The 18,433-nt window shown below is 40.4% G+C and overlaps 1 protein-coding gene across 2 annotated transcripts in view; it reads left to right on the forward strand.

The window, feature by feature from the left end:
• Positions 1-2,464: 2,464 nt before the first annotated feature.
• The window catches only part of cnnm2b (cyclin and CBS domain divalent metal cation transport mediator 2b), a 75,308-nt gene continuing 59,339 nt past the window's right edge, over positions 2,465-18,433 (forward strand). For both annotated transcript variants that reach the window (XM_088917501.1, XM_088917502.1), the window contains exon 1: positions 2,465-4,143. In XM_088917501.1, the coding sequence (XP_088773627.1) occupies positions 2,661-4,143 (1,483 nt within the window). In that variant the 5' untranslated portion in view covers positions 2,465-2,660. The remainder of the gene's footprint in view (positions 4,144-18,433) is intronic.

The raw sequence follows: 18,433 nt of genomic DNA on the forward strand, positions 1-18,433 counted from the left end.
TCTTCTTTTTGTAATTAAACGGTCAGATGTCTGCTTGCAGTCCTGTATATGATGAGATTACCTAATACAGTACAGATGAAGATATGTTTGTGGTATAATCTAGTATTTTCACATTGTGCATTTTATCTTCCTTTCACATTTATATTGAACTCTTTTACCTTCAAGCAACCTTGTCCCTCGGTGTACTGGATTACCTCCTCCTAAGGTATGGCCTCAGGACATCCCTTCAAAGCTATATATTTTATCCTGTTTTAAAATAAGCTCACTTCTTGATGCAGTTTTCCTCTGTTTCTTTTTTCCTTTACTAGTGATTTGATGAGTTCTTTGTTTTTGTGGGAGGAATCTAAAACGGAACAGAATTTTTTGGTAAAAATATTGATTCTAATATATATATTTTAATTTAAATTACTTTAAATGTAGATGTATACGCTATTTTTAATGCTAGATTATTCTTTTGGCCTCTGCAGAAATAGAATCACGCACATTGAGAAGATGTGCGAAGAGGACTCTAAAATAAAGCTGCAGGACATGTTAAAACTGACAAATATCTGTACTATTTCCAAAAAAAAACGTTTATAGCCAAACTACAAAACGGTTTGAGGGGGATTGATTCCATAAAACCCTTTGAAATGGCACAACTCGGGGCTGCTTCGTGTCAGTGGTGAAGAATTTGTTGCTACACGTGCTGCTCATGCCATCGCCACGCCCTGTGTTATCTTGGCCACGCCCCCTCGGCGCCGCAGTTCGGAGACCACGCCCCTGGGACTCCGCCAGCGTCCCCTTCACACGTTTGGGCAAGTTTCGCTTCTCAGAGGAAGATTTAAGGAATCTAATCTGATCTATTTCAGTGTTCGCTGATATGTTTATAAAAAGTATGGAATTTGTTATGCTATTTATACTGGATTTTAATGTTCTGTTGCTTACATATAAGGCACTGAACGGTCTAGCTCAAGGTTACTTTAGGACTTTTATTGCTTGAGTATAGTCCAACACTTGATCTGAGATGTGCTGATTCAGGTCTTCCTTTTTTTACTTGCGGCCAGGCTCACACGATGAAAGCCAGAGCACCACGATTTTAAAACTCACTGCCAAAAATCGGAGACTATGTATCCGTTGTTTTTTTTACTAAACTTTTCATGTATGATTTTATTCTTGGTATTATTTGGTCAATTTACCGAGTGATTTTTTTACTGACGTGGTGTTTTATGCGTGTACACTCGTGCAGCGCTTTTTTTTTTATAACACTTCTAACTATAGCATTAACTCGTTTTTTTCAAGTTTTATTTTAGAATTTGCTTTGAAAGATAGCCTAAACCTCAGACAGTTCAACGTGTTATTAAAATACAGATGCCTGGATTATCACAGGCGGTTGATGTTTTGTTTTTATGAGTGTTGCTCACGGACGTTTGAATTAGTGCTTTGTTATTAAATTGTTTGATGATTAACTAATCAATAAAATACAAAGATAAAGGCACCTGCGTTTAACATCTACAAAGATTACAAAGTAATCTTCCGCACCTTCTTTAAAGCTGTAGCTGAACCCAAGATACTAGGATCCTTAACGTCTAAAGCGTAGGTTTGAACATTTTGTTTAGACAACCACTACTACTCATCAAGAAGTTGATTTCTTTTATTTTCTTACTTAGAAACGTTTTATGTAGTCGGCGTTCGGTATGCTACGTGACGTCCGGTAGTCGGTCTGTTACCGGTAGTAATATTACCATTCTCCCACATTACTCTCAGAATTATAGCAGTTTAGGCATTTTGGATGTCAAGGTGACCGAAAGTTATACAATATGTGTTATGTTTACCGACTGCCGAAAGGGAAAACGAAGGGATTACGTCAGTTTACTATTCCCTTATGATACTGGAAGAAAGAACAGGTACGGATGTATGCGAACATTAAACACATGAATAAAACAAAACACAACCAACTGCTCTTAACGTAGACAATGAGATGCTTAACAGCAAAAACACACACGTTACTGATGGCCTTTTTTGTTCCTAGCTTTCAAGGGAATTTCACTGAAGTTATGTATTCGTGTGCCATCTATTAGGTCATCACGCATCTTTGCAGAAAGAACTGGCATGAAGCTTCGTTATAGTGAAAAGGCACAGTAAAATTACTCTCAATTTAAAACGACTCTAAAGCCCTTATTTATCTGAATTGCACCTGTTATCCACCTGCAGTCTCACGCCTGTCTCATTGACGGATGTTTCAGGAAGTGGGCAGGAACAACACCTTCATTGGTTGCCGAGATCCCCCCCCCTTCATCAGACCTACCCCCTCCTGCACCTTATTTGCTGCCTTCAACCCTCCGTCAAAATAAGTCACGAGGACGGCCCTGGGCAGTAACTCCGCCCCCATATGTTTGTTTTCTTTTCTTATTGGCTTTTGCCTCGGAAAACACCCCGCCTCCTTAGAACATCGCTAGTTGATTGGGTGCGGGGGCCGCCCGTCTTTGGGCATCACGAGGAGCACGAGTTCATACTGTGCTTGCTCCGCTGTGTTGTTGGTCAGAGGAGCTGGAGACGCGTGGTGGGAGCAGACAGGTCTGATGCATGAGTCAAGGAAACCCGCAGCGGAGATGAAGGCGGACTCCGATTGGCTGTGATTTTTAAAAGCCCTCTTCTTTTAAAAGCGGTTGCCCACAATCAAGATGGCAGAGCGCTCGGCCACAGTGCCCACTTTAAAGATGGCGGCGCTCAGCCGGGTCCGAGTTCTGGCTCTGGTATTCTTTACAGTCAGCGGCTGTTTGGTGAGCTTGTCCAGCGGCGAGGAAGGGGCAGAAGAGACGGTTATCATTGGGCTCAGACTAGAAGACACAGACGACGTTTCCTTTATGGACGGGGGGTCCCTGCGGGTCAGCGAAAGGACCCGGGTCAAGCTGAGAGTCTATGGGCAAAACATTAACAACGAGACGTGGTCCAAAATCGCCTTTACAGAGCATGAGCGGAGCAAAGTCGTTGGCAACATTGACAGCACCGCTAGGGATAATAAGAGCAAAGAGGATACCTCAAGCTATCATCCCTGTGGCATTAGGACTTCAGATATTATAATTTTGCCCAATATTATCTTAAATAGAAAGACTTCTGGCATAGTGGAAATTGAAATTAAGCCTCTGCGGAAAACAGAGAAGAGCAAAGCCTACTACTTGTGCATTGCCATGCCAACACCTGCTGTGTCTGGCGTGCACGACCCATGGACTGAGACCACCTGGATCTACCATGACGGAGAGGACACAAAAGTGATAGTTGTGGAGGAGAGGAAGTTCTTGCTGCCCTTTTGGCTGCAGGTCATTTTCATCTCGCTGCTGCTCTGTCTCTCGGGCATGTTCAGTGGGCTGAACCTGGGACTGATGGCGCTGGACCCCATGGAGCTACGGATCGTCCAGAACTGCGGCACGGAGAAAGAGAAGAACTACGCCAAGAAAATCGAGCCGGTCCGGAGTCAAGGGAACTACCTGCTCTGCTCGCTGCTCCTGGGGAACGTGCTTGTGAACACCACCCTGACCATTCTGTTGGATGACATCGCGGGCTCGGGGTTGATAGCTGTGGTGGTGTCCACCATCGGGATCGTGATCTTTGGTGAAATCGTGCCCCAGGCGATCTGCTCCCGGCACGGTCTGGCTGTAGGTGCGAACACCATCTTTCTGACCAAATTTTTCATGCTGCTCACTTTTCCCGCGTCGTACCCCGTGAGCAAACTCTTGGACTGCGTCTTGGGGCAGGAGATTGGCACGGTGTACAACAGGGAGAAGCTCCTGGAGATGCTGAGGGTCACAGATCCCTACAATGACCTGGTCAAAGAGGAGCTCAACATCATCCAGGGCGCCCTGGAGCTCAGGACTAAGACCGTGGAAGATGTCATGACTAACCTGCGCGACTGCTTCATGATCACCGCCGACGCCATCCTCGACTTCAACACCATGTCCGAGATCATGGAGAGTGGGTACACTCGGATCCCTGTCTACGAAGGGGAGAGATCTAACATTGTGGACCTCCTGTTCGTTAAGGACTTGGCCTTTGTCGACCCGGACGACAGCACGCCACTGAAAACCATCACCAAGTTCTATAGCCATCCCTTGCATTTTGTTTTCAATGACACCAAACTGGATGCCATGCTGGAGGAATTCAAGAAAGGTGGGGCAGTTTTTTTTTTCCACTCACTTTGTTTACCTTATTCAGATATTTACTGCATTTTAATGTTTCACCTTGGCAAGGGTTGAGTTGTAACACCTCTAGTGATGAGTGCCCTGATAAAGAGCACCGAGTCTTTGTCATAACTGTGCCTGAGATTGGCAGAGGACATGTAAATGTACAGTTATTTCCCTGATTACCATGCAGAATAAATCCGGTCTGATGATGCGGCTGTCTATAAGGTGTTTTCACAAGTATTTCCGAAAGTAGTTCGGTTTCTCGAAAAAGGTTGGTTCCCGATTTTGAACATCATACACTTACAGCGATCTGCTGTATATCAACCAGCATTCTGTATGAGGTTTTGCTGTTTTTGCACTTCTTGCTTCCCCGGCGTTCAGACTGCAAAGCGCTGCGCATTTTCATGCGGTAGACAAACAACACTGCATCTTGCATCCTGCCATTCGGAGTCCTGTCGGGAGGGTGAATAATTTAAGCCCATTCCCTTGTGGGGTTTGTTGGTTTGTTTGTTTTTGTCTTCATCCGCTCTTGTGGCTTGTGGAAAGTACGTGTACGTGTGGCGGACTGCAGGTCGCCAGGTGCTGTCGCCGGGCTGGCCTCTGTGCTGCAGCGGTGCAGTGCCCCACACGCTGGCTGTGAGGACCGGGCTCAGCCACTGTGGGAGCTGAGCTGGCAGAGGGTACCAGTGCTGCCCGTTCAGCGATTCACGGACTCGTCAGATTGCTGTTTTGAGTCTGAGGTGTACCCATCGCATCGACTGTGTTCAAATGCGAATTGATCCAAACACTGATTACCTGTATGCTACCACCACGACCAGATATGTACTAATCGCAATCACGCGGACGATGGGATCATCATGGATCCAAATCACATAAAACACACATATATACATATATTTTCTAAATGTCGCCCAGTTAGATTGAAATTTCGCAGGCCTTATCTATTTTTTCTACGGCGTTTTGCAATTTGATGGCAGCCTGAACGGTTTTTTTTAATGCGCGGGTGGCACTGGGAAAAAAAACCCGTTAATAAAAATCAACTGCACTGATTCTAACCGCTACTGATTTCAGAATAGCATTTTTGAGATCAAACATAGTTGTTATATTTTCTTTCATTCTCCCGATGAAGCTCCAAACACGCCTATTGTATTATAAAACACGATACACATGTTACACGTGGGCGTTTCAATGAAATATTGTCTAGGATGCGCGATCCATCAAAATTGTTTTTCCCTGTAAAACAAATTAAATAATTTTATTCCGATGTCAGCGAGTTGCAGAAAGGGCAAATGTTTTGATTGGTTAATGCTTGTTAATCTTCTACCGTATGTGATAAATTTACAGTATTCGCTTGGGTTGAACCGCGGAGTTCACTTTTAAGAAGAACCTGGTCTGGAGTTTTCAATGTCCTCCAATTGCATGTCCTATACTGCGGTAGCCTTGCTATTAAAACACCATGCTACTTTCAAGTCAGACTTGTTTTAAGGTGATCATTTTGAATGGGCGCGCAAGTTAAACAGTTATTCGTGGTTTTCATAGTTGATGCAAGACTAATATCGCTTAAGTGTATTTGGCATATGTATGCTGTCCCAAAGCAGCCGACACCCCGAAACTATGAAATGCAGAAAAACATTATGTGTTTCACAATCAACACGAAAAAGTGTCCCTAAAATGCTTTGACAGATGCTTTTACACAACCAGCTGTAGGCTATTATCACTTACCTGCAGGATGTCTTAAATGAACTGCAGGCAGGGGTGCGGGTACAGCCTCAGCTTTTGTGAATTTTCATTTGCACAGCTGACCCTTCAGTTTCTGTGATGTACTCGCTGCTTTGAAGGCGGTACGGTGCTTTATTGTTTCACGCACACTGTACATTTCACGTTTTTAAGTGTCATTCATGAAGCACTATCTTGTTTAATTAATTTGGTCGGATGGTATCTTAATAAAAATAATTGCGACAAATGTCAGTGCTTCCTATATATCAGATTTTTTTTTGCAAAAAAGAAATTGCTTCATTATTTTGTGCGCGCGCGTCTGCTTTATTTTGCAGTTATCAGTATTGAAGCGAGAACCGATAGCTGATTGATCGCTCATACAATAGAGGTTTGCATCGATTTAGCAATGGTTTTAATCCCTGAGTTTGGTATCTGGCATTTTCTCGATCGACGTACTTTGCTACTTTGTGATACTCTGCAGTAGTCTGCCTGCTGAGGTAATACTACCCTTACACTGAAAGAAAAATGCAATTTGCTGCCTCTCTGAAGCATTCTACCCACTCTGTTAAAGATAATTTCTTGGTAACTGCGTGTGGATTCTCTTTGGAAAGTGCAGGAAGGATTTTAGCCCTTCAAATAGTGTTTGCTCAAGTTAGATCCATGCGCTATAATGGTGCAGTGCATGTTAGCAATCATGTTCATTTAATCTGTAATTTATGTTGATCCTCTTTGTCTAGAGTATTTTTTATTTCCAAAAACGGAGATTCACGTTGTATACATTTCTAATATGCCAAGTACCAATAACCTGTTTTTCTGGTACTTCTAGTAGATATCTAAGTGGATGGCTTAAAGAAGTTGTGAAATTGGCCAGAGAATCGTTTGGTACAGACTTTGTCATCTTCACAAAATTGTAACTCTTTCTTTCCTGTTCACAGACAATGAAATCTACTTTCTGGAGAAGTAGTAGATTAGATTAGACCTCGGACGAGCCTTAATAATGTTGGGTAGACAAATGTAGGGTCTAGTATATGTTGCTGAATGAAGGTAATAGAAGTGTTTGAAGACACTGAGGTTTCTTCTTGTCTTAGTATTTTAAGACAGGACCCCAGACAGTATATTAAATTCCTGGAATATGTTACTATATCTGCTATTTAAATAATGTTATAATTAAATCATTCCAAGATTACAGAAACAAGGGTATTTCAACCTGTTAAATGTATCTTCTCCGGCTGCCTTCAGTCCCCTCCCCCAACACACGCAGTTCATTTGCCCCTCATAATTGTGAACTGTAGACTGAGGTGAGACTGACTGTACGGCAGTATTTACACACTAGATTCATGGGAAACATAATAAAACAGAATGTCAGTGGACTTAGTACTACTACTACTATTCATTTCAGATGTATAAAGCAGAATGAGTACTAGATCTGATCTGTACACATAGTTTGTGTGTTATGAGGTGGAATGTGCACATGTTAAAGATCCAGTGGAAATAGAAAGGTATATAGATGTTTATTCACAGATGTTTTTTTCTTACAAATCAATCTCTTGCTCCATCACAGCAGTTCGTATCTGGTAGTTAGGAAAGCCAGGTCTTTAGAGTTCTCCTCAGGCTGTACTGTAGGATTTTCATTGATTAGATAAAGGAAAGACACTGCTTTGTTTGACATGATGGTTCAGGTTAAAAACTTCTACAGGGTGGGGGGAAATCTTATCCTTGGTAGTTACTGTTTAGCAATTGGGCAAGGCTGACTGGAAGTGATGCTAAAATCTTTTCTTGGTTACCAGAAACATTTACACACCTCTGTGAATGTCTCCCTGAAACTAGTACAGTTCATTATAAAACTATAATGTGGTGACATTTTAAAATTTGATTCTACTTATTCTTCAACTAGCCTATTAACACAAACTTGAAAATGATGCACTGTTGCCAGACGGTGCTTTGGTATATCTTTTCGTGCCTTCCTATTTAATTTACATGTGATACTTTGACAAAACTCAAAATACATTATTTTTTCCTTTTTCATATGGACATTATTTTTAGAATTAGATTGTAGAAATCAGTGCTTCTGAAAGAGCAAAGGCAATGTTATGTTATGAAGATAATCTTGTCTTTATCTCACTACAAACCTTTGTCTGCGTTAACATTAGGCATACAGAGCAAGGAAACAAGCTTAAGTCCATGAGCCTTTAACCTCTAAACAGCCGTCTGTTTTGGAGTATATATAAAGTCTGTTCAAAGGATTTGTGATAAACTGTTCTAGATGATTGACTGTGCTTGTAGTTATAGTTTAATGGGGTTTTAGACATACATGTGGTCCATGATTAACTCATTAGTTGGCTGTTATATTGTATACATGTTTAATTAATAAGGGCAGCCATCATTTGAAGTCGATGGTAACAAGTACTGTGACATTGCTGGTTTGTCTCTCTTTTTTTCTCTCTGCTGCGTCATGCCTGTGCCTGGATTATGTCACCTGTAAACGTAAAAGTCTTCAGGTGGTATCTGACATTTAATGGGTCATCAAAATGAGTTTACGATTATAACTGTTATATTCTTTTTATTGTGAACTTTTATCCTTACATCTTAATAACACATGATACAGTGACACACGATGCAATGTGTGGAAAGTTTACATTTGCTATTAGTTGAAAAGTAATAATAAATATGATAAAATGCACATAGGAAAAAAAAAACCTATATAAAAACACATGCGGTGTTGTTCAGTCCTGGAGATCAGACATTGCAGCTGGAAACAATTCTCTAAGGTGTTCCCTCAGAGGCACCCTTGGGAGTGAGATTTTATCTTAATGCTCAGTTGTCTTATTAATCCTATCAATAAATACAGACATGCATGCTGAGATCTTAAACACATCACCACAAGCTGCAGTCGAGAGGTTTGTGGACCATTCAGTCATTGTACAACCAAATCATTGATTGCATTTCTTCTGCATGTACTCTGAAGGAGTAGCTGTGTGTGTTCAGTACTTGTAGTTATTTGTGATCATTGTTCTTGACAGACTTGCAGTTGCTTCCCTGTCCTGCTTCAAATGGAATAAATACAATTTTATAGCTGACGTACTCAGACGATCTTTTCCATCACCTGTCCCCTGTACAGTCAGTAGTGTGTATCCTCAGCTTTGTAAAGTTTGCTTCTTCACTAGTGCTTCTTGCTTCAAGGCCCTAGGATGTGTTGGAAATGCAGCACAGAGGGTATCAGGCTGGGGCATCTTGTTTAATTTGCCTGTCTAATTGTGCAGGTTAAAATTGTGGTTACCTCCTGCATCACCGCTGGCTCTGTGGTTGAGCCTGCCTTGTTGGGTGATGGCAGAGATAACTCTGCTGTTGGGATCACTTAATGCATTTGTTTAGATAATGAATAACAGGGTCTGAACCCCTCCGGATATGGTGCCTTAATGCGACTTATCAATGAGTTCTTTAAATGGCCGGTTACGCCTTTCTGCTCTGATGTAGGATTTGCCAGTGAATCTCTCTATATTAAGTCTATATCGTTTACGCAATATTCTTGGTAGCAAAAACAAATAGGAGGACAGAGTAAGTGGGAAGGGGGGAAAGTGTAGAAAGGAGAAGGATTTTGTGTGACAGTGATGTCTGTTGTCAGTACTTCTTCAGGATTGTTCTTTAGTGTGCACAGGAACTCACTAGTTCATTAATTTATCGCTCATGTACTTGTTGGCATTCAACATTATGAGAGAACAGCTTTAATATGACTTTCAAAACACGTTTCTTACTTGTAAAATTAGCAGCATAAACATGCTGTCCTTTCAAAAGATATCTGTGATTAACCCAAGTACAATTAAATATCTTTCTTAGTTTTATGCTAGCTTACATGCATTGTTAAATACCACACAGAGAACTGCAGTGCTTTGCCTTAGGAAAATATGCATTTCCCGAGCCTCAGACTGAGCTGCCTTCTTAACGGCTGAGGAGTGACTGGGAGGCAGAGAGTGAGTGGCACACCATCTGGAGCTGTCCGTCTTTATCTTTGGGAACACCCATCTCACTTACAAAAAACACAAATGAATTCAGAATGCTGGCGCTTTAGGAAGCGTACTACATGTTTGCATGTCTATCTTCCAACTGGTTCATCTCCGTTCGGGGTCGTGGGGGAGCTGGAGCCTATTTTGGCAAGCAATGGGTACAAGATGGGGTACACACCCTGGATGGGATGCAAGTCCTCCGCAGGACACACAGAGACACAGACAGCCACAGACAATCACACCAGGACAGGTTTTCCCAGAAGCCAATTAATCTACCAGTATGCCTTTGAACTGTGGAAGGACACCAGAGCACCCAGAGGTTTCCTCCATGTGAACAGGGGAATACATACAGATTCCACACAGACAGTATCCCAGGTCTGGAACTGAACTCGGGGCACCAGGGCCCCAGTACAACAAGGCAGCAGTACTGACCACTGCGCCACTGTACTGCGTATATATTACACAATTGTATGGTCAATTTGGTCTGGATAAGTTCTTAAACAGCAACATCTTTTCAAATTTCAATTTCTTCAACAGGCATTTTCCTTTGTAGAGTTTTCAGGGGGTAGCATGTGGTAGTGTGCATTAGCTGCAAAAGGCTGTCACCTGAAGAAGACCTAACTGCTGAAAGTCATGTTTCTACTTTCGACTTTTCAGTGTGGAATACTTAACCTTCACTTGTTCATTTTTTTTTTGGCATTTAAGTGAATGTGAGTAGAACATTTGCAGAAGATCTAGATTCAGTTGTTGTCTTATTTGTATTTGATTTGAACTATGATAACAGACTGATGGATCTATCGTTTATGTGACTTGTTTAGAAGAATGTTGTTTCAGGATTTTTAGCAGATACAGTCCCTGCAGTGTGGAGGGCCTGATGCTGCTTGCCCAGAGGTGTATACTTCTGACAGTCTGTGTGCTCATCTTTACCGAAACATCCACCTGTTGTGTTTTGCAAGGTTCAATGCACTGATATGCATACAGAGTATCTGGAATCTGTGCTCAGTAATTCCGAAATGCAGGTGTAAATGCAGCCAGTCAGATTGGTCTGCAGGCGCAGTCTGGTCTCAGCTGGATCGTCCAGGGGCTCTCACATGGCAAGCTGAACGAGCTCAAAGGGCTCAGAGAGGCCAGTAGAGATTGTTATCTTTAACCTGCCAGTATCCTGGACACCGTTCACTCTCCATCCTGACCAGGACTTTGTCTTTGAAAAGCAATTCAAGCATGTAGCGTAAATGCCTCGGGACAGAAACGTAACCTCGGTCAGAGGGATGTATTGAAAGGACAGGTCTGCTTTGTAGGCAGAATTTAACCATAGATGCACAGTTGACCCCCATACTACCGTGATATTTCATTTGTCTGAGTGACTGAGTGGTGTTTGCAGTAAGTAGTTGTAAGGGTCTGCCCTGGGGGTAGTTGTTGCATTTCAGCGTGTGACTTTGAGTACGACTGGACAATGCGACTGGTGTGATGAAGAAATGCTATGTAAATATATGGGACATTAGATCTTGATAAAGCAGTATTTAAGCTGTATTGCCTAAAATTCGCTTCAAAGGGAATTGCGGTGCTGATATGTGCCATCTAATCTGTGTGGTTTCCCAGATATTTGTTTCCATAACTCCTGTCTCCTTAAATTAATTGTTCTGAGAATACTCATGCAAATGTTTTTTTTTTTAAAACAACTCATTTAACAAGTATTTCACAAGAGGTCACAAGTTGCCCTGCTGGCAGATCCCAGAGATAAGAAGCTGGAAATGCACCTCTCCTTCACAATGAAACGGCACGTCCAGTCACTTTGAGGTTTTTAACCCTTTATCCGGGAATGGAAATGGGCATTTTCTCAGCGTGTTGCTCATGGAAAGCCATGATAAACTAAAATGCTTTGAAACATTTGCTCCTTTAGAGAAATTCCAGGATGGGAGGTTTGCTATTCCTTCCCTCTCTGGAAGGGATTTGGAAAGTAAAGTATCTTTGACGAATTGATGCAGTTTCTCAGGCCCTACAGGTGACTTTCACAGCTTCTACATATACAAATATACAAAAATATATGCATACTGTTTATACAGCCTTCTTAAATTGCTTTAGTGTTGCAGGTATAAGATGATTTATTTGAAATCTGATGTAATCGGTGCAGTTCATAGCTCACACATGATTGGCTGTGATATTGTTTCCTCTGTAGTTTGCATGATGCCATTTTAGGTTGCCTAGACCTTTCATTTTCAAACATCAGTCATCTGTGACTGGTAATGAAATGTTTAACATACCTTGTCCCTTCCTAGTTCCATCTTCCGTTGTGTAATCTGATTTATTTGATTAATGGTTACAGAAATATACTTCTGAACAGGTCCCTTCATACTGAATGGAAATGAGATGGGGAAAGTCTAACCATATTGTGCAAATTGTAATAAGTGGGATTTAACGAAAGCAAATTGAAACTTTATGTTTCTGTTTGTTTTGAATACATGTCTAGCTGCTGATGGGCATTTCTGTGCACCTTTTACCTGTCTTTTAAGGTGCTGTCATTTTAGGAAATAATGTAGCCTAAGATCTGTGAACTCCATCGGAACTTAAACTTTACCAAAGAGTTTGTTGCATTTGTGTCTTTGTTTGACAGAGTCAGAAATTGGAAGCTTTCATCAATTAAGAACAAGGAATTGTATTGTGGTCAGTATAAACCATCATAGAATGTGCAAAGAAAGCACACAAAGCTCTTGCTTTACTTCATTAAACTCATAGTAAATAATGTGATTTGGCAGTAAGGAAATAACATACAGTACGTGGTAACATAAGGTATCTTTGGACAAGAAATGTGTCTGATTTATTGTGAAAATGTGCATGTTCAGTAACCAGCTGATATTTTGTACTCTGTATCTGTGTTTAAACAGTATGTGATTTGATCGAAAGTACACATTACATATCCTGCACTCTTTTTTTTTTTTGCAAACCTTGGATTGATCACGTATCAGTGAACCCTGTGCCCGCAGTATGTAACTTGGCAGTGTGTCAGTGCTCTTATCAGAGATTTATTTATTTTCAGTAACTTAACTAGGTACTGTTATTTTCTCCGTACACTAGAGCTGAGAGAGGCAGAGCTCCCAGGCGTGAACTGATGCAGCAGTTTGACAGGGCAGTAGATTTCTGTTTGGCAGCGCAAGGTGAAACTTGCGTTTCCTTTGCTTTTATTTTTTGATCCTGGTCCTAAATCTATTCATTCACAACCGTGCTTAGTGCTTAGCTCGAAATTGCTGACGGTGCTTATGGAGGCTCTGGAATAAAAGTTTAAATGTTGGGAAGGGGGAGGAGTATTGTTGGTGTCCTCTGAAGCATACTGCACGCACGCTCGTTCTGATGGGACTGTTCCACTGACCTGAGCACATGCGTTTCCAGTCACGTTTGCCATGGTTTCTACTGAGAATTCTTTATCATGAATACATTTTCGTTTTTTCTTTGCTATATTCTGACAGTTGTATCACAATATTACAGATACAACTTGTGATTATCCATTGCTGTGAATAGAAATGTAATATTGATTTGAATAATAATGTTGTGGACATTATGAGCATCCTTTTCAATTGCCCCTGTAGACATGCCATCTGGCAGTGTGTCCTTGACTTTGACCTTTAAAGTACACAGCCACATAATAAAGGGTTTAATCTCCAAAGGAGACTGAAGTGGCATCAATAAAATGACAGTTTATTCCTAAGGAAAGTTGTTCATGGCACTTCTGACAAAAGTGAACCATCTTGATTACGGTACATTTCAAAATGGAAAATGGAAAATTTCCAAATGCTTATCCATAACATCCGGGCAAATCCAAATTTATTTTAACAAATAATGTTTAACAATACCGAAATGCAGCTTCATGTAGTTTGTGCATTCACACATAGCAGTTCTTGCTCAGCAGATTAGTAGTATTTGGCTAATTCCTTGCCTTTATCCAGCACCTTTCATCTGTGCTGACTTCGTCTAATATGGGCCTACCCACATGGTTTTATGTTACCTTGTTGTGTAAACAGTTGAAAATGGAAAATTACAAAGTGGACGATTTATACAGCTGATAGACAAGGAGTGGTTGCGGGAGAGGTAATGTGAGATGTTTGTGCTAAGATTTGATAGAGGGAGATTCGGAACTGCTAATTGTCACTCTCCTACTGTATGGCAAAAATGATGCAATTTTAATAATTGATTCAGCTCTGCAGGAAAACCATGTTTTGGCTCCCTTTGTCGAAGACCTGAGTTTATTGGCATGCCTAGCTGTTGGACACCATACCCATGAATATGTGATGTGCTTATTAGTTGTGTTCTAAAAGTCTTGATGGAAACAAACTTGTGCCATCAACTTTATTTCCTTAGCAGGCAGTGAAATATTCAGCATTTTCTGTAATCCCGTTGAACTGAATGGTGTAGGTACATACCATTTTGCCACATTTGACATCCAAAAGCAGTTTGTTTTCTCAAAGTAACTGATTACAGCTCTAGAAATGTTACTCTATTGTGACTGACTGTGAAAAATGTTTCATTTTGTTTACTGTGCTTCACTAAGGAAGCAACCCTGATTACAAGACACATTAATCTTGTTTATTTTTTCCTTAATATGCACAGCTTCTGTTGAATGGGTCAGCATGTGGCCTTCCTTTTCTCTACGAAGGAAAGTTGTTCTTTGATGGAGTGATCAGGGTCAAGACATGCTTATTTTTAAGGTCTGAGGACAGTAATAGAGATGTGTGTGTGGGCTTACTGTAGATTTGCCATGTTAACAGATTCTGGAGGTGCTTGACAGTATTGGATGAAAGTTTTTGCTGCTGATTAAAATAGGTGGGAGAAACATGCAGTCCTTTCATGTGATCTAAAGACCTCTAGAAAAGCAGTATGGATGTCCGACTGCAAGCTAGTGTGTATTCAGCTTTGACAGATCTGGAAGTAGAATAATTATTTTGCCTAGTACTTAATTAACATTCAAAGCTGAAACCATAACAGTTATTGAGACCATACAGTGCTAGATAAAATTAATAATGGGAAAGAATGTGGTATGAATGATTTCTTTAAGATGGTACATGGGAACAGTCATTCTGTTAATCTACCTTCTTTAATTTTTTTGCATTTTTTTCAGGTCTATGCTTATCCGGTGAAAAACTTGGAAATTCTGAGTTGTGTTGCAGTAGTTGTTTTTGATAAATTGAAAATGTGACAGGCAAAGGACAGTATAGTGGTGCATTTTGTTCTGAAAGGTACATTCTTCTGTAGGTAATCTTAATCTTAATTATTTAATGATCTTAATGATCTTAATTTATGTGTTATATTACATCATTTATAGTAGGTTAAACTTCATCAACCTTCAGAAAATGAATCCTGTAGTGAAATCCTGTAGTTTCCTAGGAAAGTCTGGATTTCCAAAGGTCACTGCACGCTACGGATCAGTGTTGGAAGGTAATGCGCGGGCAGCCTTCTGGCTTTAAAACATTTTGCACACGGTCTAATTTAGGGTAATCTCCGCTTAATTCCGACCATTCAAGCTATTTTTCATTTTTGTAAGAATTCTGTGTTAGATCAAGGAAACTTTTAGTTAGATCAAGGAGCGTGCTTGGTTACTATATGCGATTTCATTTAAGCCAAAAACTCTAATCCTATTTTTTACTTTGGGAATCCTCTTAAAAGGTTTAAATACATATATATATATACTTATCATTACTTGCACTAATGGCTCAAATACACTTGCCATTTTGTGCGGGTATTGGACAATGATCCCATTATCCCTTCAGTCAGGCTGTGGGTAGGGTAGGTAGGTCCTGTTGATTTGCTATGCCCAGTACATTTTCACTTATTGCCCAATTTTACTCACTGGGAAGTACAATGGTTTGGCTCATCCTAGCAATGACTACTATACATTGCAAAACTAAAGACAAGCCAAAAAGATTTTCTTTCTTGAGGGCAGCAGCAGCTAATCGTATTAGATATCAGAGTGGCATGGATTGAACAGGGAGGGGAGACTTTCAGAAGAAGTCAGGATGCCCCTGCAAATGGTGCTGGTGGAGCTCAGCCCTGTGTGACAAAGGCCCATTGAACATCCCATGGCACTTACCAGAAGAGCAGGTTTGTTAACCGCAGGGCTCCGTCTAAATGGCGGCCTGTGCTCGTGCAGTCTGGCCCCCATGAAAACTCTCTTTAATTCAGCTGGTGAAGCAATTGATTACTTATCTACTGTAAATGAAGTGGTGAGCAATAGGGCTGCTGGCTGCTTCTGGTTGCGTTTAAGCATGTAATCATTTTTACAATGGCAGCGTTCCTGATGTTTTAGCTGTCATTGCTCCCTCCTGCACCTTTAGTGTCAATGCAGAGAAAGATGAAAATTGGTACAGTATTTCTAGAGTCATTGTGTTCTCTAGAATTCATGCATACGTTAACATTAAAAAAACACATTTTTGACAGCAAAGTAGTGAAATTCCAGATGATTTTTGCTGTCCAGTGGAGGTATATGCTCAAGCCTGTTTGCATGTTAAATATTTCAATTCCAAAAAAGTCTGTTTGGATAAGGTTGACATTGATGTTGTGCTATCAGTTGTTCTGCGTTCTGTACATTTTTTTTCAAATTGGATTAGGTTGAATTGTTATATTGTTTTTTTCACTTCTGAAGTGAAGAATACAGGGGCTGGAATACACTGTAAACATACTTTTACATTCTCCGATGTGCCACATCTCTGACCCTTTTCACTTCTGCATTTGAATGTTGCCTGTTTTTTTTTTGTTTTCTGAATTGCAAAGGTCTTCCCTTCCCACCCTTACGATATTTGGAGCAGATTTTTGTCATATGTGCGTTTTGGATCCCAAAGACTTCCTTCCTAAAAGAGAAAAAAAAGTGTGGTCACAGTGATAAAATTTCAAGGAAATGTTTCTTATTAAGTAAAATAAGACTTGGTAACCCCCACCCCCTTCAGCCTCGTAGTTTAGTGAGTTTCTCTATCTGCAGGACAAATTCTACGTTTTGGCAATTTGACCTTTTTTTCCATCCAGGCTACATCTGAAGTGCTGCCAGTTTACAGAGGTTGTAATGAGCTGAGCAGACTCTCGCAGACTGTAGCCCCGGCAGAATATAATCACTGGCATCTTGGCTCATTCCTGCAAACAGCCATGTCCACGTATTATAGAGACAGAAAAAACTGTTTTGCATTAATGTGGATGAACTGCATTTCGGCTGGTGTGCTGTCTTCTTCTAAATTGCTGCACTTGTCGTCTTCATTCATGAATACAGGATTGGCTGTTTATCTTTTTTTAGAAAACCCATCCTGCAGAGTCCTTGCTTGATCTTATCACAGTAGCTCACGTTTACAGCACCTTAATTCTCCCATTTCAGTTGTTTTGCCCTTAGACATCAGGTTTCAAATATGACGTCTTATTAATAAATGTAGCAAAAATAGTCTGACATTAACCCCCACTGGGCTTTATGAGCTCGGTGTGCAGGCAGTCTGCTAGTCTGCATTTGTAATATAGGATGAAGTATACTGCACTCCCTATACTTCTGGGGGTGTCCATATTGACTCTCTACTGCCGTTTCTTGCTGTGTCTTCATATGGTCAGTTCTGCGCTAATATCTTGATTTCTTCGGTAAATAACTTAGGGAAACAATTTGTCAACTGACAACCTGTTTCAAACATTAATATTTGTTTAAAAATGAACAGTTCAGTTAAAAAACCTAACCATAAGAAATATTAAGTAAGTCTGATTGCAAGCTTCAGCAGTATTTCCATGGATGAGGGCATCAACTTTATTAATTCTTTAGCAATTAAGGCTGCAGAATAGATATTATTTTAACACACCAAAGTACAATTTGTACTCTCCATGTTTTACTGAAGGGAGAGAGAAATATACTTTAAAATAACACGGGGAACTTCACGTTTTACAAAAAAATTGTCCACTACACCTGTTAGCTTACAATTTGTTGTGCACTTTGGAGCATTTTACTATGTTGCTGTTTTATTTAGAACAGTGCTATATGATGTTCTGATGAAAAGCTTTGCTGTTAAAATGTCCCACATTCTTTGGATTCTGGTACAGCACAAAATGGACTTAAAACAGATTAGCAAAACAAATGAAAAGCCTGAATCAAGCTTGTGTACATTCACAAAGCCTGTCTGATCTGGCATTACTACACACATCTCAGGTCTCACAAACATTAAACTAGTTAAACTGCAACCACGCCTCACTCAGGGAAATGTAACATTCATGTAGGTCTAATTATCATTAGCATTTTTTTCCATCAAGTATCACTGCATTATCACTGTGTACCTTTGTCAGATCTCAGAAGCTAAGGATCAAGAATCATCAGTTCTTAGAAGGAAGCTGTTTTACTATAATCAAGTAAATGGAAGAAGAACACTTCAATTTCTGCTTAAATATTTGTAAGTGCTCAGCAAAAACGTAGTGATGAGTTGGCTGTAGTACTTGCTGTTTTAAATTAAGATGTTTTTCTTGATCTGCTTTTTAATTTAACTCAAGGCAATATTTTCAGCAAACAAATCCTATCTCAAGTATTAGAAGAAAATATACATTACACCTTAAATACCTTAA

The sequence above is a fragment of the Atractosteus spatula genome, chromosome 5 (assembly GCF_055471065.1).
Source record: "Atractosteus spatula isolate fAtrSpa1 chromosome 5, fAtrSpa1.hap1, whole genome shotgun sequence".
Lineage (NCBI taxonomy): Eukaryota > Metazoa > Chordata > Actinopteri > Semionotiformes > Lepisosteidae > Atractosteus > Atractosteus spatula.